This window comes from Lycium barbarum, chromosome 12 (assembly GCF_019175385.1).
Source record: "Lycium barbarum isolate Lr01 chromosome 12, ASM1917538v2, whole genome shotgun sequence".
In the NCBI taxonomy this organism is placed as follows: Eukaryota; Viridiplantae; Streptophyta; class Magnoliopsida; order Solanales; family Solanaceae; genus Lycium; species Lycium barbarum.
In genome coordinates, this window is record NC_083348.1 from 72,150,133 (window position 1) to 72,177,533 (window position 27,401).

General features: G+C 34.9%; 3 protein-coding genes across 3 annotated transcripts; all 3 read right to left on the minus strand.

Annotated features, from left to right (window-relative positions):
- Nucleotides 1-774: 774 nt before the first annotated feature.
- Nucleotides 775-5,476, minus strand: LOC132621700 (peroxisomal membrane protein PMP22-like). Its single transcript, XM_060336056.1, has 7 exons — nt 5,219-5,476; nt 4,956-5,054; nt 2,954-3,055; nt 2,515-2,590; nt 1,386-1,456; nt 1,211-1,296; nt 775-1,131 (listed from the first exon to the last, which is right to left on the minus strand). The coding sequence occupies exons 1-7, from the start codon at nt 5,285-5,287 to the stop codon at nt 1,080-1,082; spliced, it is 555 nt and encodes a 184-aa protein (XP_060192039.1). The 5' UTR covers nt 5,288-5,476; the 3' UTR covers nt 775-1,079.
- Nucleotides 5,477-7,193: 1,717 nt separating this feature from the next.
- LOC132622704 (butanoate--CoA ligase AAE1-like) lies at nt 7,194-10,275 on the minus strand. Its single transcript, XM_060337354.1, has 2 exons — nt 9,849-10,275; nt 7,194-8,809 (listed from the first exon to the last, which is right to left on the minus strand). Exons 1-2 carry the CDS (start codon nt 10,191-10,193, stop codon nt 7,349-7,351), a joined length of 1,806 nt encoding a protein of 601 aa, XP_060193337.1. The 5' UTR covers nt 10,194-10,275; the 3' UTR covers nt 7,194-7,348.
- A 4,302-nt stretch (nt 10,276-14,577) lies between these two features.
- LOC132622758 (isovalerate--CoA ligase AAE2-like) lies at nt 14,578-16,288 on the minus strand. Its single transcript, XM_060337421.1, has one exon. It carries the CDS (start codon nt 16,176-16,178, stop codon nt 14,769-14,771), a length of 1,410 nt encoding a protein of 469 aa, XP_060193404.1. The 5' UTR covers nt 16,179-16,288; the 3' UTR covers nt 14,578-14,768.
- Between the last annotated feature and the right edge of the window lie 11,113 nt (nt 16,289-27,401).

The window sequence follows — 27,401 nt, forward strand, 5'->3', positions numbered from 1 at the left end:
CAGCATTACATAATAGTATTGATCATATGACTTTAAAGCAATGACTAATTATCTATAGTGGTTGCCCAGGCCGGAGGTAAGGGTGCAATGGGTTCATTCAAACTCCCTTTGTCGGAAAATTACACTGTACATACAAGGCTTAGAACATTATTTTTGCATAAATAATACATGTCAAACCCCATTAACTTCTTGGTATATTTATTGTTTTATAGTTTTAATCCCCCCTGGCTCGGACAATGGTGGTTGAACCTGTAACGTTGTATGACACATAGAAAGCTACTGCTGCGCTTCTTCCGATCTATATTATCTGACTATTAGAAAATGCACATACCACACAAGAATTTGTGGAAAGTAATATTTATCTCTACCTCAAAGGTCTCACCTAATTAAAATCTCCATTAACTAGAACGCTAGAAGGTAGATTCAGGAAATAAAAACAGTAATAAGTAAACGATTGTAGTTTTCCTAAAATATTTTGTAACCTTTAATTGACCAAAACAATTAACATATGGAACCAGAATAGATTAGCATATTGTTGCAATGTAGTGTGAGAAATCTCAAGTTGGCATTCCAAAAGTGTGAAAGTTTAGAAAAGAGCAGCTGATTGTTGCAATGCATCGCACGTTACTTTCTCCACACCTTTTTGGAATTCCAAAACACAGTACACAAATAAGTAAAATTATGGTAGTAAGAGAAACATCAGCAGCTCTCGTCTTCAAAGAGGAGTACGTGTAGGCAACAAAGACAATTTGGTCAACGACAAGATAGTATGGCTACATAAATAATGTTGGATTGTGCAATATAATATACTGTAATCGCTTGCCACAATTTTAGCATTTTTGAGTCACATTTGAAGTGCCGTTACATTTTTCAACTGACAACTTTTCACATTGCCATGTGTGGAGCGTTCTGCATATGCACTTGCTCTATGCAACCATTTTTGCTTAATAAAGATGTCTCGGTTTTAAGGATTAGAGAAAAAGTGAAAATCGAAACAAAATAAGCACCCCAAACTACCATATTAAATGTTTTCGAACTACACAAGGAGATGTTGCCATGTTCATGTAAACTTGAGGATTTCAAGCCTTCTTCAAAACCATCGACCTTGCACGTAGATTCAAAAATATTCCCCTACAAATTGATAAAAAGTTAATCATACTGTAAAATCACCTGCAATAGAAACACTAACAAGCAGGGAATTGGTGCATACCAGCAACATGCAATAATGCTGTGAAAGATGACTCTGAATTGCAGTGGAACGTACAAGTGATTTACCCACCCAACGACTGGCCAAAACTGCATATTTATAAACAATACTTACAGTTATCATTCAATAAAGAACAGAACAGAAATATTGGACTCGGGAGAGGGCGAATTTGACTAACCGCCCAAGCTGTATACTGCACTTTCGGATATTCCCTCTTGATATTAGATTTCACCTGTATCCAGGGTCTACCTGTGCAAAATACAAGATAATATTCAGCCAAATCCTTTGTTCTGTTTGTGTAATCATACCTCTAACTAACCGAAGGTCAGCAAACATAAATGAGACAGACTGTCAAAAATTCCTGCAGATCTTTCAAAAACTTATGCTACATATCGCTTCACGAAGGAGAAGAAAATCGTAAAGAAACAAGACACTCATGGTTTACTTTCCTTTTATGAAGCACTCATCATCTCTTTTCAATTGTTTCTAGGATAGGATGACGGTAAAAAGATATATTTCCTCCTTTTCACTAGTTTATGGAAGTGTGCTAAAATCTCCAGTCCTATTTCAGAGGGCTAAAGAGCTCCTCTATAACTTCATCAGCAAAAAAGGGTAGAAAACCTGTGTCACTGTTCTTTTTAAACTTCCTCTGCTCCCACCATCTCTCCTTTTACTCCAGCCAAACATAATACAAATATTTATTTGAATGAAACACCCATTAAAGCAGACATTGTTTTAAGTAACTACTCATTTTGAGGATATTCCCTACAAGGATAAAAGAAGGAAATTCTGAAATAATTAAACAACGCTATAGTTTAAACAAGAAATATAATTCAAGGATTTGAGACTTCCACATGATGAAAACTTAGTAACTTCATCAAGGTTTATAAAACTATAAGGGTTGAAGGAGAAATTGTTGTCCAAATTTAATAACTCACAGGACAAAATGTATGTCTGTATAGATGAAATGGTTTTGCTAAAAGCTGATTAGAAAGGTAGCCAGAACATATAGTTTTATCCTTTTGTACCTTTCTTCTTGTTCTTTTTTTTCCACATGAATTTACAAGGTTCTTTCTTTTTAAACTGATGCATCTACAAGGTTCTTTGCAATTATAACTCTTTTAATTTGACAATATCTACTGTCAATCCCTTCGACAAATCCTAATTTGATTGCTTAAGGCCATATTTGTCTACTTGGACTTTTAGTTGTAGAACATGTTGAGATTTGGTGTAATGGTATTCCATGAAATAGTTTATACGTATGTTGCAAAGTTGAAAGGCAGTGGTAATTAAAGACAGAAACTCACTTTCAACCACTAATCCATAGTAAACCATGAAAAGCAAGTTATTCCAGGGAGACGAAGTAACTTGTTCCAGCAACACCTGAAAATCAAAATGCATGTTCACATTCTTATATATTTACCAGCTCACTGTTTATTGACCTCTTTCTCTATGGTGGACTGTCTGGAGAGAAAGGAATGCTAGGTGTTTTGAAGACAGACAACTCTTTACAGAAGATTAAAAAAAAATTGTTGTTCAAACAGAGTAAATATTACAGTTTTTAGAGTCCTTGTAAGGAGAAAGGGGCAGATGAACTTACAGGATCTTTTGCAAATTTGGCTACCAGCACAGCTTTTTGTGCTGATGAATATACTATTACATTCTTAAAAAAAAAAAAAAAAAGATACCATATCCTGCTTTCCTGATGCTGATACTAAATCATCCAAAGAAGAGAGAGTTCAGTACCTTTTTGGCAACTGTACTCTTGTCTCTCTTCCCCTTGAAGAGTTTGTCCAGTAATAAGTGAAGAAAATGCCCAAATGGTCCAAGATAGGCAACGCCAAAAAGCTGCATGTAGTTCAAGTCAAAGCAGATGATAACATCCGAAATAGCAACTTATACGCACAAGCAGAAGAATATGACACGAACGATACTAAATGAATCAAATGATTTCGATGTGCCATGTCAGTAACAACCCTGAAATTGAAGAGAATTTGACACAGAATTGCAACTAAACTTAACCTACATCAACAACAACTCCGCCTAAATACCAAACTAGTTGGGTTCGGCTGTATGAATCCTCGGTATCCATTCTGCTCCATTCGATCATTGCAATTAAAGTGAGCCAGAAGATAAAGTTTTATTATATAAGCTTACTGGCACCTACTTGCTCAGCTTTCAGTTTCTCAAACCTCCAAGACAAATCCTTAAAGCAACTTAAGATATTAAGTGTTTTCAAGCACCATTCCATACTAGTTGCAACTATTTGATACATTCCTTTGCTTCTGATCTCCTAATATCCTAGTATAGTGGCGTGACAAGAAATAATTTTCCAAAGTGCTACAGTTCTAACTTGTAAGATCCCAATCCTGTTTCAGGATTTGACAATCTCGAATAAGGAATTAGAGGATTAGCCAGAAATAGCCCCTCTTCTCCGCAACAAAGGCTATAGTCCCAAGACTCAGTGCAGAAGCCTTCCCGTAGTAGAGCCAGCATAAGAAAAAAGATTTGATGCAAAAGAAGAAATATATTTGTAACATCCTTTGTGGCTCACAACCAAAACACTTTTTCCCGCAAGTTGTAAAGTCTTTGTTTAGACGAAAAGCTAGAATCTAAAATCAAGTTATCCATTCAACCACCAGATGGGCACAGCAGAAGTATTTATCCAAAAGAGATTGGAACATTGGGATCCTCTAAAACAAAACAAAAAATGAAGATGCAGAGACAATGATGTCATGTGTGGCAAAGTAAACCAGAGTGCATTTAAGATCAATTCTGCTGAAATGTGCACTCTCTTCAGCACGCTAATTCTGTCATTTCAAGAAAATTTAGAGAAAAGCTGATCACATCATCACATTACCCTGGGTGACAGTTTGTGTAAATTTGCCAGTTCCAATCTAATACAAACAGCATGCTAGCACCGCATTGTTTCGCTCTGTGTTTACTTCCTGTACCTGATGCACTCAGAGGCTAAAATTGATCCATAGTTGGCATTCCATAAGGAGACTAGACTTTAAGTTTATGGCTGAGTGGTCGAGCCATAGCAGTTCTATATTCCAAGCTAATTCACTCCACATGTCTGCTCTAACCTTGATGGGCAGGTTTACTCAATACAGGTACTTGTAGGTTATATCAGGCTGTGCGGAGTATTAACTGATGTACGTAAACTGGTCCATTACCACCATCATCAGAAAAGCAATGAAAGAGACTGAGGTCTAAGGTAGTGTTACGTAACCAAGCTGATCTTTTATCAAAAGAAACAGAAAACCAAGAACCTATAAATTTGAAACATGCACTCAGCGCAGTCAATGAAACTTTTTACGAATAGATGCTTCTATGATTCAGTGGAACAAAATACTAAAGCTTCATCATACTTACAAAGACATCGTGCTCGAGCTCAGATACATAAATGCAACCATCGGCGTACATAAAAATTGCAATAATTTTTCTTTTTAGGGAACCCGCAGCCACTATCCTTTGGGTGCGCATAGGTAAACTCTGATCTTGTGCAATAGCACGCAAACCACACGGGAGAAATAATCCGCACTAGGCAAGCCCTGTGTGATGAGCTCCAACCCAGAAGGCAAATGCCCTGCTGTCATAGGCAGGGGTTTCAACCTCAATTATGGAAGTCCCATGGTCAACCAACTTAGGTACCCTGCTGTGGTAGGCAATAATGACCTCGATTCTACCATAAATGTTTTCTTTTTAGTAGTAAAAATACAAATGTATGGAAAGAGAAGCATACCACTTTGAGAAGAAGGCGTCTGACTTGAAGTTTCTGAATGCCAGTTATCTTCTGAGCCACTATATCACTTATCGCTGACAATACTCCTGCCGTTATTGCCTGCCATCAAATATTCAAACAATACTCCAGTACAAAATTAGCAAAAACATCAAGGTGAAATCTTTGTACCAAAAGAGCAACTTTTTCGAGAAATTAAAGAAACCCCACATCACAAAATATCCCACACCCACTAGACAAATCAGAAATGGGGGAAAAGGTTTGACCTTTGTTCGTAAGGGGTGTTGTTGAAGCTGTAACAAGTAGTTTTGCAGTCCTTTTTTTGCAATTGACATTCTTTATTTGGTTTTCTTGACTTGGAGAAGAGGAACAGATTCGATCTTCCACTTGTTTCGATCTTCAGACTTTCCTTACAGTGTACCTAAAATATCATAGCACTGTGTTGAAGCCGCCTAGTTAGATTTAACGGAGAATCCCATCAAAATCTGTCACAAGTTTCTGCAGTACACGTGTTTATAGGCATTGGCCTTCATGTAATTTGGGTCCATTTAAGTTGGCGTGTAAACCTCTAATTAAAGGCGATGTCATTTAGATCATATTTGAGTTTTTTGCTTTATTTAATTATTACTCCACTATGACGGTAAATTTGTCATTAATTTAATTTGTGTTATAAAATAATAAAGCAAGAATATCGTATGTAAAGAAAAGAGAGGAGAGTTCTTTATTTCTCTTGATGGATGAATTTACAATGAAGGAAAACATTTATATTTGTAGGAGAAAACTGACTTGATCCCAAAGTCACTAGTTCTAATTTTTCTATTAAAGATAGACATCCACAATAATAAATAATATTTATAACAATTTGCTTATTTATTATTCCAGTTCAAATTTTCTTAATTTTTTTCTTGTTTTTTTTTCTTTAAAATATTTAGATTAAAATAAACATACCTTCGGTAGAATTTTCATGATTTAAGGAGAAATGTCAAAGTTGCTCTTATATATTAACGAAAATTGCTCAATTTTGCCCAATTTTTAGTTTATTCATATTCATGCGATAAAAATCGTCTCGTTTTGACTTGTCATTAACAGAACTCCCACATGAAAGGATTAGATTTCATGTGTCCACCTTCATCGGAAAAAAATAATAATTTATCCCTCAACTTTTGACTATAATGTAAAATTATCCATTAGAGGTTGAAGGGCAAAAATGAAATAACTTTTCTAATGATAAAAGTGATATTAAATCAAAAGTGTAACTGAGGACAAAGCTGCTAAATTTCGAATCATACAGGGCCAAATTTGAGGGAGAAATGGTTATTTGGCCTTTTACAATTTTATTTTAGTTTTATGACCCTTTTTACAAGAGATTTCATTTTCCTCTATTCAAATCGTAAGAAATCTCATTTCCTCCCAATTTGACCATTTCCCTTTTTCTTTTTTTTTTCTGTTACTGTCAGGTAGTCTTAGGCAAATCCTTGACCATGTAGGAATTTTAGTAACGAGTCCAGCATGTAATCAGAAAACATCTGTTAACGTTAGGTGAGTATTTTCTCTTCGAGCCCGTCTTCTGTAAATTGCTAGAGTGTATATGTAAATCCATCATACATTCAAGTATTGTACAGATAAACTTAAAAACATGGTGCCAATGCCTCCTATTTGTTCCATCTGTATGGATTAGCCTTCAATAGGAGAGATATCTCAATATTGCCGTGGTGGCATTCTTTTCACTTACACTGTATCGTCAAATGACTGGAGATAAACAACCGATGCCCTATTTGTCGCTGGCCCTTGCTAAAAAATGAAAAACAGTAATAATAATGTCCCTTTTAAGTATTAGTTTATACTCACTTTTGCTCAGGATTGCATCTTGTAATTTATAGTAGTAAAGAAGCAGGTTTTAAAAGTTGTTGACATGCTCTAGGTGATCAACATATTGTGTTACATGTGCGTGGTTATAATATACTACTATATGCTTATGCTTTAATTTGCAATGTTTGGATCTTTTGAAAGACACAATTCCTTCCAGTAATTGTGATTTGAATTCATCATTGGATCGTCCTCATTCCATTTCATATTTGGTCTCTACTGATATGCTTTGTATAAATTAAATTCATCTGTGCTATTTGGATAATACACATAAGTGTTATCATGAAATCAACCAATCCACAAGCTGTTATTTCCCCTTCACAAATCTAAACCTTTGTTTAGGACACTGTTGGCTACCAGAAGAAACAAAAAGTCTAAGGACATCTAATCATGCTTGAGATTCTTTATTTATAGAAAGCTTCATTATGTAAAACCTTGAACATAAGATCACAAACAGAAGAGCCAAGACTTAATGTAGGAAATTTCTGAACAAATGTTTACAACAATAAGGCTTTAGTCCCAAATACACTTCAGACTGCAACCTCGCTTTCGATTTTACAAAGACTGCCTAAGGCTTTTGCTTTTTCCCTTAGGATAAACTTTTGTATCTTGCCAGTAGACGTTGTTGGTAGATCTCCAAAAATAACTGTCCGAGGAGCCATATAATGAGGTAAATGTTCCCGACAAAAGTTGATTATTTCTTCAGAACCAACACTAAATCCCTCCTTCAACTTCACGAATGCACAAGGCGTCTGCCCCCAGTGATCATCTGGCCTTGCTACTACAGCTGCTTCAAGGACTGCGGGATGACTGAGCAAAACCCCTTCCACCTCAACCGAGCAAATATTTTCACCTCCAGAGATTATAATGTCCTTCATCCGGTCCTTAACTTCAATGTAGCCATCTCCATGTCTCACAGCAAGATCACCAGTATGAAACCATCCACCTCTAAACGCTTCTTCTGTTGCTTTAACATTTTTTAAGTATCCACTCATTACAGTGTTTCCTCTAATCATAATTTCTCCAAGGGTCTTGCCATCATCCGGCACCTTCTCCATCGTGTCGGGATCTCTTATGTCAATTCCCTGCGTGAAAAAATGCTCCACTCCTTGTCTTGCTTTCAGAGCAAATCGTTCATCAGGAGGTAATGATTCCCACTCTGGCTTACGAAGGCAAGATGTGCAAGGACCATGAATCTCCGTGAGCCCATATATATGAGATACCGAAAAACCTAACTCCTCCATCTTGGAAATGATATGAGGAGGCGGTGGTGAACCACCTGTCGTTATTTCAACCTTGTGAGGAAGTGGTTTGCGGTCACTTTTTGGTGAATTTACTATCATATTCAAGACTGTTGGTGCAGCACTCATATGTGTGACCTTGTGGAGGGATATATTCTCGAAAATGTCCTTCGGAGAGACACGTCTTAGGCAAACATTAGTGCCACCAAGTGCAGCCACGCCCCAAGTAAGGCTCCATCCATTGCAGTGAAACATTGGAACAGTCCAAAGATAAGTAGGCATAGAGCCCATCTCATGAGTATAAGGAGTAGCAATAGCATTGAGATATGCACCTCTATGATTGTAAACGACTCCTTTAGGATGTGAAGTTGTCCCAGAAGTATAGTTGACACTAATAGGGTCAAATTCAGTTAACGGCCACTTGATAGCAAAATCATTACGTCCACTTTCCAGAAGAGTCTGATATTCCTGAACGTTGGAAGTAGCAACGGGAGGAGGGAGGTTTTCAGGATCAGGAATTAATACTAGAAGAGGTTTTGTTTTGGAATCTGTAAGAAGATCCAGTGCTCCTTGAGCAACTTCAAACAACTGTTGGTCAACGAAAATGATCTTAGCTTCTGAATGTCTTAGGAGGACTGATACCATAGCTGAATCATGGCGTGTATTCAACGTACAAAGCACTGCTCCTGCCATTGGCACTGCGAAATGCAACTCTTGCACTGCAGGTACATTAGGGGCTAGTGTTGCAACCTGTTGCAGAATTTACTTACAACCATGAGAATTGACTGACAAAAATGTCCTAGTTAGATATAAGTACTGGTTTATGATCAGATAAGTTGGGGAGATAAGAGTTACAATGCTCAGACAACACTTTTTCCCAAAATTGAATGAGTAATATATTGTTATAACTGAAGGGCAGACTTTTTTGACTGAAAAAAGCATTTCCAATCAACACTAGCGTCCAGCGGTTCATCATCTACTATATATATTTACATAGCAAAGGTTGTTGACCATGCATATAAAGTGTGATTTTTCGGAGATGAACCTCATTCCGCCCCCCTAGATCTGCACCAGAACATAACTAGATATGATAAAAATCAGCTTACTCACATCAGTATTACCCTAGAGAGCATCATAACTTGGGCTTATGCTGAAAGTCATAAGAAAAAGACCATCAGCACACAATGAAGTCTTCAGGCATGCATCCATCTTATGTTGAAGTCTCACATTAGGTAGTGGAAATAGATTTTTTTTCTCTTTATATAGTCTTCGATGATCCTCACCTAATGAACTATTGGGATGAGTTAGGCCCAAGGTCTATTTTTTCATATCAGAGACGGATGCTCCTATTCTTGGCCTATTCAATGTTGGGTCCTCATCACCTCATGTTATGTTGTCCACCCTTAATATGTTCAGGCCAGGGCTTCCAGAGAGTGTTAGTGTCCTGCATTGGTTGAGAGAATCGATTGTTTTCTACTTATATGGTCGCGTTGAATAAGTCCCTTGGTCCATTTTCTTTAAAAAAAAAAAAATCTGATGATCTTAGACTTCGAATTTCCAGCTCAAGTTACTTATAAAGTTAGAGTGTGTCTAAAGTTTGGGAGACATCATTTTATAAGCCCAGGGGACTCCATCAAGCTAACTAAGATTTTTTATTACACATCTTAAGGAAAGAACAGAGACATCATACTGATGCTATAAACAAGAAACCGTTGAGTTATAAGAAACATATGAAAAACATGTTTACCACTAAAGCAGAAACCTTTGAGTAAGAAGAAAATAAACTTACAACATCTCCACGAGAAATACCCAACCGGGACAAAGCAGAAGCCAGCTTTAAACACCTGTTATAAGTCTCTTGCCAAGTGTACTTAACAGAAGAACCATACACAACTGAAGTTCTGTCTCTAAAAACCTTAGCTGCTCTATCCAAGAAACTAATGGGTGTCAAAGGAAAATAATTGGCAGAACATCTCATTAGTCCCTCCATGGATTGCCATGGATGAGTTTCAAGATTATTCTCACTAATTTGGCACAGATAACGAGGCCTATGACTCAAAATGGGGTGAACTCGAACTCTGTTTAAAGAATATAACCACCCACTGAATTTTGAAATATTGAAGAAAGGATTCATGATGAATATAGAGAGAAAAATGAGTAAGCAAGCAAAAGTTTTTGTCAGGGAGGATTTTCTACAAATAGGTGTCTAAATATAAATGCGTAGATATGTGGGTTTAAGAGCATGCAAATTCTGACTAAATGACAGCAATAAGCTTTGTTATGTTAGTAATAACATTGGCTAGACGCAAGATTTGGTCACGTAGTCGTATAGGACCCTACTATTAGTTCTAAATGTGTATTTAATTTTGTCAGCTTATAACTTAACTGTGTGTATGTCTTTGGGCTTCAAGAATATTCGTCCACTGTGACGTTAATTTATGCAATCTTTGAGCACTAAAGAAGGAAGAAAAGGAAGAGAAAGCTCGTTTGGATGAAATTTTAGGTAGTATTTGTAATTAATATTGAGTTTCAGTATTTTAAGTGACTATTTTCAAGTGAAGTTTATGTCAAAATATAATAGGTAGTATTTGTAAATATTGAGTTTCAGTATTTAAAGTGACTATTTTCAGGTGAAGTTTATGTCGAAATAATTTAACTTCAATTTGAACAGCCTTGGAGAAAAAACGTTTGGAGAAAAGAAAATTGCTCGACAAGTTATAGTTAATTTAAAGATTTGTGATGTTTAGTGAGTAACAGAAACTCTTCCAATGAAGAACTCGTTAATGCAATCCTCTCTTCCAATGAAGAACTCGTTAATGCAATCCTCCTTTTCATTGAAAGAACTTAAACAAACATAACATTGTTGAAAATTTTCTTTTCCTTTGGCTGAAAGAGAACGGAAAGGAAAATTGGATGGAAAGTTGGATTTATCTCTTGGATGCAAAAGTGAGATAAATCGTATCATGCATTTTATTTTATGCGTTTCGGTTTGATTGCGCACGAAATAAAAGAATATAAAGATTTTTTTTTTAAACATACCAAAAATATTCTTTTTAATCTTGTGATGTTAAACATTTCACATTTTCTTACAAAGGAGCTTGATTAGATAAAGTGAGAATGTTAGAATTAAATACTTATTGTACAAACTATTGAAAGACGATACCCCTCCATCTCAAATTATTTGTTGTCATAGTTCTCTCAAATTAGTTGCCATCTTAATTAGAAGTTCAACATAATTTCTTTTTTCAGTTTACCCTTGGTAGCAATTGTTCTCAAATACTACAAACACCTCAATTATGGGGTGATGATATAGAATAAATATTTAATAAAGAGAGATTATAACTTAAGACATAAATAAAGTAAAATAGTCAAATACTCTTCCTAATTAATACTCTTCTAAGGGGCATGTGTAAAAGAGAAACACGAATTTCAAATGGAGGGAATATCATTTTAAAATAGACAAAAAAGTAAAATCGAACACGTAAATGTACATTCATTTTTCTTAATTTCTTTTCCACTACACCTTGGAAACAAAAACGATAATCTCAAAGCTCTCTTCCCTTCCGAATCAAGCAACTAGAATACCTACGAGAATCGGATAATAATTCCCTATGATTTAGTGCCTAGTATCCTATAGATATTCTTACCAAATTCTTAATTTTCCCCTTTCGTTAACTCCCCGCCTAATTCACTAGATAACCATCAGTGATACAAAAACAATGAAGAACATACGAAGTAAATTATATACACTGTCATTGACTAAGTAATTTAAAATATAAAAATATAGAAGAAAGAACCAGAGTTGTTATTAACTATAGCCTGTTTGGCCAAGTGTCTAAGATGCCTAAAGTGTTTTTTCCTTCAAAAAGCATTTATTTTTAAAATAAAATAAAAAATGGCGTGTTTGACTAAATTTTTGGAAGAAAATAAGTGTTGTTGGGGAGTAGCAGAAGCTAGTTTTCAGTAGCTAAAAAATAGTTTTTTCCTAAAAGCACTTTCGAGAAAATACACTTACAAGCGCTTTTTAAAGTTTGGCCAAGTATTAATTGATGCTCAAAAGTGTTTTTTAAGTTAATTGACCAAACACAAATTACCTCTTATAAAAAGTACTTTTGGAAAAAACACTTTTCAAAATAAGTTGATTTTAGAAGTCTGGCCAAAAGATGTATAGTACAGTCGGACTTCTCTATAACAGCATCCGTATATAAAAGCACCTCTCTATAACAGCCAAGTTTTTTCGGAATTGATTTTTTATGTTATATTTTACTTCTTTATAACAGCATTTTACCTATAACATCAACGGCTCTTTGTAAAATTACCCTCATATAACAGCTATCTTATTGTTTGGTAATATAATAATTAACCAACTTTATAAAAATAAAATATCCATGATTACCAATAATAAGTGTCAGAATTTTGACTAAATATTTGATCTTTTAATACACTATTTATGACAAAGAATATCATTTGAATATATATATTTTCATCATTAATGACATGTTTGGAAAGTCACCTGGTAATTGGAATTGGTGTAATTACTAGGGTAGTAATTACACAGCCTAGTAATTACACAGTAGTGTAATTACAACGACCTGTTTGTTTGTCATAACGTAATTAGAGTTTGCACAAGTGTAATTACACAGCTAATTTAATTTAAAAATAAAATTTAATAATAAAAAATTTAAAATTAATATTTAAAAAATATTTGCCTTTATAAATGATATTAAATTAGTTATTTAATAACACATTTTTTCTTGAAAATATATTAATTAATAATCATATATTTGTAACTAATATTGTAAAAAATAATTAATATATATTTTTCAAATTAATAATATTTAATTTCAATTAATTATAAAACTTAAAAGAAGACTTTTTTTGTGAGAACGTCATGGACCGGATGTTTGACAAAAAAAAATATTTATAAATATAATGCCATAACATTATTCAAATGTTTGACACAAAAAATCCAACAATGTAAGTGAAAAATAAACAACATGCAATGTGAAAGCAAATAACTTAAAATTGAAAATATAACCTAAATTCAAAATCCAAAAGAAAAAGTTTAACATAATACTCTTATGTCAAATTCCAACATTACATAAGTAAGTTCCAACGTAACTTAAGTAAATAATTCAAAAGAAAGGGAAAATATAAGTCTATAACCTCATTCACAACGAAATTCTACTTTAATAATGTCACTCGTTATATGTCCAGTTTATTAATGACTCATTCTTTCCAATATTAAGAGGTGTTTATCAAAAATTAGAATAATAACACGGTTATGCTAAATGAATAAAATAAAATAAAAATACGAGCAATTACATGGAACCACAAAAAGTAAAGGTTGGGAATGAGAAGAAAGGAAATGAAAAATAAAATAAAATAATATAAAAATAAAAATAATTTAAAAGTAAAAATAAGAAAGAAATTAAAATAATATAAATTAAAAATCAAAAATTTAAATAAACAAAAAAAAACTAAAAAGTAACTTACACCCAATTCTTAACCCCCTTGAGAATGCGAGAGTGTAATTATACCCTCTTAATTACACTCAATTCTCACCTAACTGTGTAATTACTTGGTCAAACAAACAGGCCAAACTGTGTAACCCAATTCCAATTACGTGGGTGGCTTTCCAAATCGTTAAAAGATTTCCTTTCGTTGTGCAAGGTGTGATTAAGCTTAGAATTTAATAATTAAAAATGAAAAATTAGATTTTACGCATCTTTTTTGCCTATAAAAGCAAAATTTATCTAAATGTCTATAACAACACCAAAAAAATTTGGACTCAACAATGTTGTTATAGAGAGGTTTGACTGTACTACTCCTATATTTTAGATGATATGGTTAAGATTTAGTTTATCCTCAACAGTATCTCACTCTCTCTTTTTGTTTTTTTTTTTTAATTTTTTTATTTTATTTTAACTTCAGCGTAAGAAACAATAATTTCAGACAATTTTAAAAGAGACTTATGTTGACGCAAATGTCCAAAGATGATAACATTTTCAATTTTTTGAACTGAAATTGCCAACATCAGAGATATAAATTTTCAGTATACAACAATGATTTGAGTACTGTCATTTCTTGGATCTGTCTACCAACTACATCAATTTCCATAAGGTATCTGTTTGACACAAAATGCCATAGATCAGTGACAATTTTTTAATCTTAATAATTTAAAACGAGAATTAGGAAAAGGATAAAACAAGATCATGTCACCTTCAGTGAAACTGAGTCAGTTTGAGCAAAGAGGAACTGAAAATTAGACTTGCAATATCTCGTTTAATTTCTTTGATTAATTTGTTGTCTAATGTTTTCTTCGTGACTTTGAGTGCTTGTATGATGTCCTCTTCACTAATACATTTACCCGTGACCTTACAGATTAATTTTGTAGTTATACACATTGACTGACAGCACAAAGTTCTAATATCGAATTTGATAATCTACTGCAATTGATCAGAAGAACAATGAAAATTAAATTTCATTAGCAAATAACATGTCATGTCCATCATGTACAATATAGCTATTATTAGTTGCATAACACTTTTGATATAACGTCAATCTACAAACATAGTAAAAGAAAGTTATTATACCACTTCAAAGCAATTTGCCAGCTTTGGACAATATTTAACAGAATGGCACAGAAGAATGATAAACAACAATTATTATAGAAGAGAAACCTAGTGATAGTTTCCTTCTTCTTTTTTCAGAAAAGACTGCCCAAGGCTTTGGCTTTCTCCCTTAACATGACTTTCTGTATCTTGCCAGTTGAATTTCTTGGGAGATCTTTAAAGATGACAGTTCGAGGCGCCATGTAATGAGGCAAATTATCCCTGCAAAAGTTGATAATTTCTTGATTATCAACATTGAAACCATCCTTCAACTTCACAAATGCACAAGGTGTCTGCCCCCAGTGATTATCTGGTCGCGCGACTACTGCTGCTTCAAGAACTGCTGGATGACTATACAAAATGCTTTCCACCTCGACCGTGCTTATGTTTTCTCCACCAGAAATGATAATGTCTTTCAATCTGTCCTTAACTTCTATGTATCCATCAGGATGTTTAACAGCCAAATCACCGGTATGAAACCATCCACCTTTAAAAGCTAGTTTTGTTGCTTCTACATCTTTTAAATATCCGCTCATTACGGTATTTCCTCTAAACACAATTTCACCCATTGTCTTGCCATCTGCTGGTACCTTTTCCATTGTTATAGGATCTATTATATCCGCTGCCTCTACACAAAGATTTTGCACTCCTTGTCTTGCTTTCAATTCGTACTTTTCTTTTGGAGGCAAAGAATCCCACTCAGTCTTCCACAAGCAATATATACCTGGACCATGTATCTCTGTTATTCCATATAAGTGATGTACTTGAAACCCGAGTTCCTCCATTTTGGAAAGGATTTCTGGAGGTGGTGACGAACCACCTGTCATTATGTTAACCTTGCATGGAAGTGGTTTTCTGTCACTTACCGTAGAATTCACTATCATGTTTAGAACAGTTGGTGCCCCGCCCATATGTGTGACCTTATCCTCTGCTATTCTTTCAAATATGAGTTTTGGAGAAACTTTTCTAAGGCAAATACTTGTGCCACCAATTGCTGCTAGACCCCAAGCCAGGGACCACCCGTTGGAGTGAAACATTGGGACAGTCCAAAGGTAAACAGGCCATGAACTCATCTCATGAATCATAAATGTAGCAATGGAATTGAGATATGCGCCTCTGTGATTGAAAATAACTCCTTTGGGTTGCGATGTTGTTCCAGAAGTATAGTTAATACTAATAGGGTCAAGTTCACTTATCGGCCACCTTATAGCAAATTCGCTTTTCCCACTTTCAAGGAGGCTTTCATATTCATGAGTACTAGAGTTAACACTACTAGGAGAAGAATTGTCAGATTGAGGGATTAGAACGAGAAGAGGCAGTGTTTCTTTTTCATTAGTGATAATATTTAGTGCTCCTTGAGCAAGTTGGAGAAATTGTTGATCCACAAATATGACTTTTGCTTCTGAATGTCTGAGAAGTACTGATATCATAGCTGAATCATGACGTGTATTTAAATTACAAAGAACAGCACCAGCCATTGGCACTGCAAAATGCAGCTCTTGCATTGCGTATACATTTGGGGCCAGTGTTGCAACCTACGGAAACAATTTCAAATAAACCATTTAACTTCCAAACTCATTCTAACAGTTTAACAGAGTTGATCTGGTGTCTATTTATCATAATAAGAATCGTCCAAGGTTCAGAAAACTATTAAAGAAAGAGCCCTACAAACCAATATTGGAAAGTTCCATTTCAACCAGTTGGAATAGCAAACTCCACGTGTTGCAGAATCTTATAGCATAAAGTAGTGAAATCCAGCCATTAGTTGAAGCATAAAAAGAATCTGTCATTGTATGCTTAATTACAGTCCTACTTAAGATCAACTGAAACACCCTTATGTGCAAAATTTTCTCAGTGATTAATTTATGATGGTTATTCGTTTCTATTAATGTAGCAATCTTACATTGTGTATGCTTCATATTAGCCAAATTTTAATAATTAGTAAACATTAACAAATGACTCTTAAAAAGTTCAATATTATATAGAATACAAAACTCAATATGAAGCCTAGACTATCATATGCTATGTTTGTTTTTAAAAATATTAAAAACACTAGTCACTATTGGGAAACATATGAGTATTTCAACGACACTTGATAAAAAAGTGACCATATATACAAGTCACAATCAGTTAGGCCCGTGCACAAATCGGTTCAATCCGAATTTCCGAACCGATTCGAATCAATTCGGATAATTTAATTTGGATAATAAAATTCGATTTCGATTTACAAATGCAATTGTAAAATTTTACGGTTTAACGGTTCGGATACGGTTTGCTTCAATTATCAACCGAACCGATCCGAACAAACCGAATTTGTATGTCACTAGTGACTAATATGACTAATTTGGTATATGTAATGTGGTGTTGGCGGATTTGTATGCTTGCACAAGTTGTCAAGCTCTTGTTTTGCTATTTATATGCCATTATGCTTGCAAGTTTATAGTGTTTTCTTGGTTAATGTCTTGGTTATAAGGCTGCAAGTTTAGGATCTCATTATTTTTTGTTATGTTTACTCTAAAATTGAAATGAAATAGTTGCTTGTTTAAATTTCGAATAAACCGAACAAATCGATTTGTGTAACCGAACCGAAACAAAAAAAACGAATCAAATTGAACCTAGAATGGATCGAGTTTGGTTGAGAATTTTAGAAAGTCGAAATTCGAAATTTCAACTCGATGATGGCCAAAACCGAACCGAACCGATTCGTGCACAGGCCTACAATCAGTCATTCATAAGTAAAAGAAAAAAATGATACCTCTATAATATCTGATATTGATGGTTTAAACTTAACCTCTATTTAAGTGTAAGAAAAATAATATAAGTAGAAAATAATATCCTAATCGACATATTCAATCAAATAATGTTAACGATTCATGTGATAATTGCCTAAGCGGAAAGAATTTTTTAAAATTAAATTGAAAAATCTTACCTAAGATCAATAATTCTCAAGAAAAATTAAATGAGTTGGCTATATTGTCATTCGAAAAAATTTATTAGATGAAATAGATGATAAAAAAAATTATTAATAACTTTACATCTTAAAAAGCTAGACGAACAGATTTTGTTTTGGGGAAAAAAGGTTTTTAATTTTTTAAATTTAAGACTTCTAAATAAATTTTAACTTTAGGCCACTAAAGTGCTTGAGCTGCTCCTGATATGATATTACCGTTTTCAAAAAGAAAAATTACTCTTGTTGGAAAAGTATTTTCTACGCACTTCAAGGCATCATAGGTCTTTATTAATCTTATTTTCTAACAAAAAATGGGTTAGATTTAAGAAACTTACCACATCCCCACGAGAAATCCCAAGCTCAGACGACAAAGCAGAAGCAAGCTTTATACACCTAGCATGTGTCTCTCCCCAAGTGCACTTCACAAAAGGTCCATCAATTATAGAAGTTCTTCCTCTAAATACATTTGCTGCTCTCTCCAAAAAACTTATGGGTGTCAAAGGAACATAATTAACAGAACATTTAAGTAAACCCTCCATGGATCACAATGACTCAGTTTCAATACGTCTCTAGTGCTTATGGGTTGAATTTGTACAGGAATATTGCACCATATATATAAATAATATTGAAGAGTAGCACGTGCCACCTTTTAAGGAATAACATATATTGAAAATGTGAAGACCTGTTCAGAGTTGACAATGCGAAAAAACTGAAATGTGAAGAAACTGAAATGATTATTAATATGTTGCTTCTTCATCGTGAGTGGATATGATGGAATCTCCAGGTAGAGCCGAGAAGTCAACCTTAAACTTTATGTACAATCAAAACAGGGTGCATAGAAAGCAATAATGCATCAAGCTTATTGAGGATATAACTCTAGATAGAAGGATATGGAGGTGAAGGATTACGGTAGAAGGTTAGTAGATAGTCAAGCGTTGTCCAGTTCCCTCATCAACATTATTATTATTACTTCCTACTATCCTATTCTTTGATTTTATTTATTATTACTTATTGCTTCGATTATCGTATTATTTATTGTTGTTGTTGTTCTTTTTTTTCGTTATTTTCAACATGGCTTCTTCACTATTGTATTTCGTTGTCATACATGATTTGAAATGCTTTACTTGATCCGATGGTCTATCGGAAACATCCTCTCTACCTTACAAGGTAGGGGCTAAGGCTGCGTACACACCACCTTATCCAGACCCCACTTGTGGAATTACATTTGGTATGTTGTTGTTGACAGAATTAACAAAAATTGAATAGCTCCGTGGGAAAATGTGAATAAATCTGCTGAACATTAGCTGAGTATCATTGCAGATTAGTCTAAGAGCCTGTTTGGATGGGCTTATGCCTATAAGCTGCAAACAGCTTATAAGCTAAAAAAAATAAGTTGGGGTAGTCTAACTTTTTTTTTTTTTTGGCTTATAAGCTGTTTTCAGCTTATAAGCTGTTTTAGATAAGCTAACTCAAATGGGCCCAATTATTTTTTTGAGCTTATTTTAAGCACAAAATGACTTTAAGCTGGCCAGCCAAACACTCAAAAAAACTGAAAACATCTTATAAGTAACTTATAAGCCAATCCAAACGGGCTCTAAAACAGCTATAATTGCATCAACAACTTCTTGGGTGGTGCTATCCCCTCCAACATCCTGAATTTGCCCTCCGCAATTACACGTCTTACCAATGTTTCTAAACGATCAGCAAATAATGGACATTCAATGTGCCAGCATAATCGCCAACATTTCTAGCTCAAAAACTTGTCACAAATCAATATTGTGACTAAGTTTAAATAAATATATTTTAGTCCTTTAAGTCTTTTAAGTGGTTAATTATGTATTTTTCAATATGGTCCCTAATGTAGTAGTCTTGTTAATTTCCTAATGGTCCTTTAGTACAACTGTCCTTATAAGAGCAGGTGCTCATATAGCAGTGCACTGTGCACTGTTCATTAGCAATATACGAATATTTTCTCTGATTTCCTCTCCTCTCTCTCTCTCTCTCTCTCTCTCTCTCTCTCTCTCTCTCTTTCCTCTTATTTTCTCTTTCAATTCTATATCCTGTAGCAAGAGAATTAGCTTCTCTTGTTACAAATGGTATCAGAGCTCACGGTACAGACGGCGACGTCGTCGCCGGAGCTACAAGCGTTGCGTGATGAGATAAGAGCACTACAAACTTAGTTGACCGTTTTCGCAGAGGACACCGAAAAAATCTTCAAATCGGTTGAGAACAGTCAGAACCAGTTCCAATCGGAGCTCGACAAAGCTCGTGAAATGAATAAGAATCTCGAAATGATTCTTAAGAGTTTGAACCCACAACCACCGGCGACGTAGACCCCACAGTCACCGGCGATGAACACTGTCAATACAAGTCTTAGAGTAACACCGGAAGGAACACCCAGAGCCACAGCTACGCCTGAACAAAGTCAATATTCAGGTAGTAAAACCCCTTAACCTAATTCTTATGCTTCGTATACACCATCTACATTCATTGTTGGTAGAGGGTTTACTTTTCCTCTGGCACCACTGTACTCAAGCCCATCTATATTCAGAAATCCAATGTATTCATTATCACCTCCGATATTACCCACCCCTATTGTACACACACTAGAAAACCCAAATTACACAAGAACACTTAAGCCAAAAATTAATTTTCCAGAGTTTGATGGAAACAACCCTAGGAGCTGGATAAGAAAATATGAAAAATACTTTGAATTGTACAACATTCCTGAATAAGAGAAACTGAGTTATGCTTCGGTGCACATTGGTGAAAGAGTAGATGTTTGGTTTGATAATTACTTGATGAACCATATAAATGCACCCTCTTGGTCTAGGTTTTGTACTGAGGTTTGTAGAAGATTTGGGAATATTAAACCTCAAGACATTGTTGATGAGTTCAACAAGATAATGCAAATGGGGACAGTAGATCAATACCAAGATAAGTTTGAAGAGCTGATTGGCTATATGACCATTTTAAACCTTACTGAATGAAGCTCATTATGTAGAAAAGTTTTACTATGTGTGAGGTATGCCATGTCATATTTGTGTGAGGGTGTCTATTAATTGACAAGTGCACAGTGGGTCCTACATTTTTACTCTTTTCACTAGTGACCTTTCATTTTCTCTTCACATGCCACGCTACCACCTTGGAAAATTTATTGTGCTTCCTTTTTTTTTTATTTAGTATATATTCAATTCAAAGTTGCTACATTCTACATCCGAGAAATTCAAAATTTTAAGTGTCATCAAAGTAGACCCTGAATAGGGCTATGCAAAAATCGGTTTAACTAATAAAATTGAAGGAAAAAAATATTATTGATTTACCGATATAGAGTTATTGAGTTAATGATTTTTATACGATTTTGTAATTTTTTTTATTGGACTACCAGATCGATTATGATTTTTACGTTTTTATTAACGGATAACCGGTAACCCAATAAGAATATAAGGTCTTATTAAAATTATATTTTTAAGTATATTTCAGTGATATATCTTTGTGAAGATGCGGGAGGCCAAACCAGTTATGTTTGAAAACTTTGTTGGTCCAGTTTATCGGTTAACCTATTTTTGCACAGCTCTAGATTCAGGGTCTACTTGTGTAAAGCACCAACAACTCCATGATGTGTGGTTTTTAATTCAAAAAAAAAAATCGAAGTATCCTAAATTTCATCTTTAGTTTTCAGATTTTTAATTTAAAACTTTTTTTTAAAGCCAAATATTTTCTTTTAAGGTAGTTCGGAGTTTAACTGAATTATTAAGAAGAAATTGAAAAATTGGATAATGAAACGGAAGAATATCTTAAAGAATTTTGATCTGTGTATAATAGAATTGATTTTAGAATTAATGAAAAACAGAAAATGAGAAGAGAGGAAAAGGGTTTAAAAATTAATGAAAAACAAAAAATGAGAAAAAAGAGGAAAAGAGGAGACAGAAATTGAAGAGGACGAAAAAGAAGGAGGATGAGAGGATAAAGTGGTGGGCCCCGCATTATAATTCAATTAAATAGTCCCTCACACACCATGTCATACATATGCCTCTCCCATGGTAAATTTTTTCCATTAAGTAGCCAGTTTCATAAGTGGATTGAAACCATAGCTTAAGACCTTAGTGAAAATAGCCAATCCTACTACTGTGTTAGATGCATATGAAATTGCCAAATTATATGAGGAATCTTTTAAGGCCCTCATTCCCTTCATACCTCCTAAGAATGTACCAAATGTTACCCAAAGGACTTTAACCATCACTTACCCCAGAAATTACCAAGTCACTACTAATAGAAATCCAAACATACCACAAAATCAACCACCCCTGAGACTAACCTATCCCAACCAGCAAAGAACGCTAGTCAGAGCTTCATTCAAACCTAACAACTTACCACCTAATTTAGAAGCTCTGAGAGAACAAGGGTTGTGCTATAGATGCAAAGAAAAATATTTTGTGGGTCATCAGTGCAAACCAAAGGCATTACATATCATAGAAAGAGTGGAAGTGGGGGAAGAAAGTGCAGAACCACAAGAGGAGTTTGTTGATGTACCTAAAACATTAGAAGAACCTACTGAAGAACAAGCAGAAATTTCCATCAATGCATTAATGGGGCTGAGCTCTTCTCAGGGCAAAATTTCCACCATTAAGATACTGGGGTATGCTTGTAAGGTTCCAATTACAATTCTCATCAATAGTGGCTCAACACATTCCTTTATTGACTCTTATATTGTGAAGTTGTTGAGACTACCTGTACAACCTATGAGGATAATTATGAGAGTGATTGTAGCTAATGGTGAACTAATGAGATGTCAACTGGAGAGTCCATCCTTCAGTTGTAAAATGCAAGGTGAGCAATTCAACTTTAAGATGAATCTGATAAAAGTATGAGGTTGTGATATGATATTAGGCATGGATTGGATAGATATGGTAGCTCCAGTCATCCTCCACACAAGACCACATAGCTTGAGTTTTATATGTGATGATATGATGATAACTCTATATGGTGAAAATGAAAATCCTAAAGTGACACCAGTGAACTCTAAGGATCTGAGGAGAATGATACAGTATGGGACTTGTGAAGTTGTTGCTGAGTTAGCTAGGATGGAGGATGGTACCAGTTCAAAGAAACATCATGTCACACACCCCAATATTGACAAATTGTTAAAAGCTTATAGGGCAGTATTCTCAGAACCTACTGAATTACCACCAAAAAGAACATGTGACCGTGTGATCAATTTAATCCCTGATGCACAACCTTTCAACCTGAGACCCTACATATACTCTTATGACTAAAAGAATGACATTGAGTCCATAATTGTTGATATGCTTGAGGCGGCCACCGTAATACCCAATCAATCCTCCTTTGCTTCACCAGCTCTATTAGTCAAAAAGAAGGACTCAACTTGGAGATTATGTGTAGATTACAGGAAATTGAATAGCTTAACTGTCAAGAATAAGTACCCAATTCCTGTTATAGATGACCTATTAGATGAAATTTTTGGTGCTATTATATTATCTAAGGTGGATCTAAGAGTTGGGTACCATTAAGTGAGAATGAAGTCTGGGGAAGAATATAAAACTGCATTTAGAACTCACCATGGGTTGTGGGAGTTCAGAGTCATGCCCTTTGGCTTGACCAGTGCTCCAGCAACTTTTCAGTCCCTAATGAATTCTGTATTCAAGGAGCAGTTGAGAAAATTCATATTGGTGTTCTTTGATGACATTTTGGTCTACAGTAAGGCGGTGGAAGATCATATCATTCACTTGGATATTGAGCTGAGTTCGCTTAAAAAGAACCAACTTTTTGCTAAGCTAAGTAAGTGTGAGTTTGGTCAGAGTCAAATTGAATATTTGGGGCATATAATTAATTGGGGAAGGTGTAAATACTTATCAAGGTAAAGTGGTAGCAATAGTAGAATGTCCCTAGCCTAAGAATATTAAGGAGCTAAGAGGCTTCTTAGGGCTGACTGGATACTATAGAAAATTTGTAAAAGGGTATGCTCACATTAGCAAACCATTGACTCAACTACTGAAAAAGGGAGAATTTGTGTGGACTTCTGAAGCTGAAGCAGCTTTTGGTAAACTAAAAATAGCCTTGTCCAGTACTCTTGTGCTTGTATTGCCTGATTTTACCAAACCTTTTGTATTGGAGGTTGATGCCTGTAACACTGGCATTGGGGTTGTTTTAATGCAACAGAGGAAATCATTAGCCTATATGAGTCAAGTTCTGAGTAAAATGCATCAAGGACTGTCCACCTATGAGAAAGAACTGGTGGAATTGCTCCAAGCTGTTGACAAGTGGAGACACTATCTACACCCTCACCATGTCATAATTAAGACTGACCACTTCAGTCTTAAGTTCTTACAAGATCAAAAGATTACAATATCTCTACAACATAAAGGCTTAACTAAGCTAATGGGATTGAGTTTTGAGATTCAGTACAAGAAAAGGATAGAAAATGTGGTGGCTGATGCATTGTCCAAGAAACTGGACAACAACAACAGGGGAATTAATCATGAACAAAGCAAAGCACAGTGCTTAGTGATTTCACAGGTTCAACCAAAGTGGATTGAGGAGATACTGGATAGTTATGAAGTATATCAAGAAGTGCTTCAAGCTATTACTACTTTAAGTAGCAATCCTGATCCTGAATTGAACATAACTCTACAATAGGGAGTACTCAGACCCAAAGGGAAGGCTTGGTTAGGGAAGAAGGGGTCTCTTATACAACAACTGATTCACACAATTCGTGCTTCAGGATTAGGGGGACACTCTGGTGTTTGGGCAACCTATCAGAGATTAAAAGTAGTCTTCTATTAGCCTGCTATGCTTGATCATGTGAATAAGATTGTGCAAGCATGTGATACTTGTCAAAGGTATAAAGGTGAACAAATTGCACCTCATGGGCTGTTACAACCTCTCCCTATTCCTAAAGGAGTTTGGGAACATATATCTATGGATTTCATTGAAAGCTTACCCAAATCAGGAGGGAAGGATGCCACACTAGTAATCATTGACAGATATAGCAAATATGCACACTTTATTGCCATGTTCACCCCTTCACTGCATCCCAAATACCAAGAATATTCTTAGATACTATCTACAAATTACATGGTCTCCCCAAGAGTATAGTATCTGACAGGGATAAAATCTTCATCAGTAATTTTTGGAAAGAACTTTTTAAGCTTCTACAAGTCAAGTTGTTGTATGGATATGACACCTTTTAAATGATACCTTTTAAGGTATTATATGGATATGATCCCCCACAGTTGACCTTTGAATTGATTGCTCAATCCAAGGTAGAAACAGTGGATCAACTATTCAAAGAGAGGTAGATCATGTCTAAGGTGTTAAAGGAGAATTTAAGCGAAGCTCAGAACAGGATAAAAACTAATGCTGATAGGAAAAGGAATGAGAGAGAGTTAGAGGAAGGAGAATGGGTGTTCTTAAAGCTACAACCCTACAGGCAAACCTCTATAGCTATAAGGAAAAGTCTTAAATTAGCATCAAAAATTTTATGGTCCTTATAAAGTTATACAGAAATTGGACCAGTTGCTTACAAATTAGCACTACCAGTTACTGCCAAGATACATCCAGTATTTCATATATCTCAACTCAAAAGGAAGATAGATGATCATGCTACTCCTACCATTGACCCTCCATTGTGCTCTCCTGATGGTCAACCACTAGTGGAACCAGTGGCAATACTTGATAGAACAATGGTTAAGAAAAGAAACAAGGCTATAACTCAAGTTCTTGTACAATGGGCCAATTTGCTACCAGAAGAAGCCACATAGGAAGAGTACCAGTTCATCAAGTCTCAGTTTCCAGAGATGGCAGAATTCTGAAGAAGGAGCTTAATTTCAAGGGGGATGGAATATCACGAATCAATATTGTGACTAAGTTTAAATAAATATATTTTAGTCCTTTAAGTCTTTTAAGTGGTTGATTATGTATTTTTCATTATGGTCCCTAATGTAGTGGTCTTGTTAATTTCCTAATGGTCCTTTAGTTGGTTAGATTCGAAACCTGTCCTTGTAAGAGCATGTTTTCATATAGTAGTGTATTGTGCACTGTTCATTATCAATATACGAATATTTTCTCTGATTTCCTCTTCTCTCTCTTTCCTCTTATTTTCTCTTTCAATTCTATATCTTGTAGCTAGAGAATCAGCTTCTCTTGTAACAAAACTGCATGATATCAGGGCCAACATTACCTGAGAAAGGTCACACCTAGATTAATCTCACAAGCCTCCTGATACTCGAGGAAGAAACACTAAGAATATTCTAATTGATTCTTGAAAGACAATTCCCTTCGCCAAAAAATTAGTTAAAATTGCTTTTTATGTATATACACAGTAGATGTTGAATTACTTTGATTTCTTTGTGTATTTACTTCTTTATATTTTGAATCTGTAAAAATTTTGTGTTACACCCCGTAGTTTCGTATGTTGAGATTCGAGCTACTTTTCAGGAGGTATGTGAGATGATGTGTGTTTATCTTATGGATATGAGGGTTTAAGTTCATATAATAAGCCATGAGAAGATAGGAGAAAGAATATCTTTTAGTATATGTGAAGTTTTGAAAGGTACAACCATGGGAAATACGTAGCAATGAAGTAAATGATGAATTACGATCTCTTAAGTCGTAACCGGGAAGAACAACCTTGGACCCAAAGGAAATTACTATTATCCAGTATGATTAATGATAAATATCATGTATGGAGAGTTCCAGAAGATTCCGGGACCAAGCAAATCGAAAGAAATAAGTTTGTCGAAAAATTAAAAAAAAGATAGCAAAATTTTGGGTCAAATTTGGAGGGATATATCTTCAGGTATATTAGAAGTTTTAAGGTGTTTCAAAAGCCTAAAATAAAGTTCGTCGAGTCTAGTTTCCAACGTAACAAACCACTCATCAAAACGACATCGGAGTAGGAAGTTATGGGCATTTTAATATAAAGACTCCAAGCTGCCCAATGGCTTCCGCGGGTTCCACTTGGGAAAGTCGGTGGAACCGACTTAGAAGGGGTATAAAAACCCCCCATCAACCCTATTTTTTCATCATTCTAAACTCTCATGAGTTGTAGAAATCTCCCAACACATCCCCCAAACATTTATAGCTTATTAAATCAAGAATTTAACAAGATTACACCAAACTAGTCCATGAAAGGTGATTGTTCCTGCTTCTACTTGATGTTGTGGTGAGTTTGGCCTGAAAAAAGTTGGTGTGGCTAGAGTTCTTTAAGTATAAGGTATGTTTTTCATCCTATCTCTTATGTTGAGTTGATTTGAAGGATTAGCAAGTCTTAAAAGTGAAAATAGTTATGGACGAAAGGTCATAAAGTGTTGTGTTGTAGTTGTTGTGTTATGGACTATTTTGATCATGTTGCGGCCGTGTGGTTGGGATGATTTACATGTATATGGATGGTATCTAATGTTGTTGGTGTGTTAGTGAGATTACGCTCATTGATTGGGATGAAAAGAAGTGTATATTGTTGTTGTATGTTGAAAAACATTGTGTGAGATGTTTTATGGAATATTTTGGTATTGATGATGATGTTGTTGATATTAGTATTGCTATTGTTGTTGTTTTGTTGGTATTGTGATTTCAGGCTAGGCACATAAACAGGGGAGATGTTTCCCGAATTTCGATAAATTCTAAAAGGATTTTAATTAAAGGCTTGAGACAAGTGTATGATGGTGAGTCTAACAATAGTATGGATAGTTTTATATGTAGATTACGAGACTACGAACGATCGTAAATAGATTGCAAGATGGGAGGTAGGTTGGAAAGT

Bases quoted from the DNA above. Each gene is read 5' to 3' on its own strand.
- LOC132621700 (XM_060336056.1), bottom strand. From the start codon at position 5,287: ATGTCAATTGCAAAAAAAGGACTGCAAAACTACTTGTTACAGCTTCAA. The intron at 3,056-4,955 runs GTATGCTTCTCT...AACTACATGCAG, and splicing joins GACGCCTTCTTCTCAAAGTG to CTTTTTGGCGTTGCCTATCT. The intron at 1,457-2,514 runs GTGAGTTTCTGT...TATTTTGCACAG, and splicing joins CTATGGATTAGTGGTTGAAA to GTAGACCCTGGATACAGGTG.
- LOC132622704 (XM_060337354.1), bottom strand. From the start codon at position 10,193: ATGAATCCTTTCTTCAATATTTCAAAATTCAGTGGGTGGTTATATTCT. The intron at 8,810-9,848 runs GTAAGTTTATTT...ATTCTGCAACAG, and splicing joins GTATTTCTCGTGGAGATGTT to GTTGCAACACTAGCCCCTAA.
- LOC132622758 (XM_060337421.1), bottom strand. From the start codon at position 16,178: ATGCAAGAGCTGCATTTTGCAGTGCCAATGGCTGGTGCTGTTCTTTGT.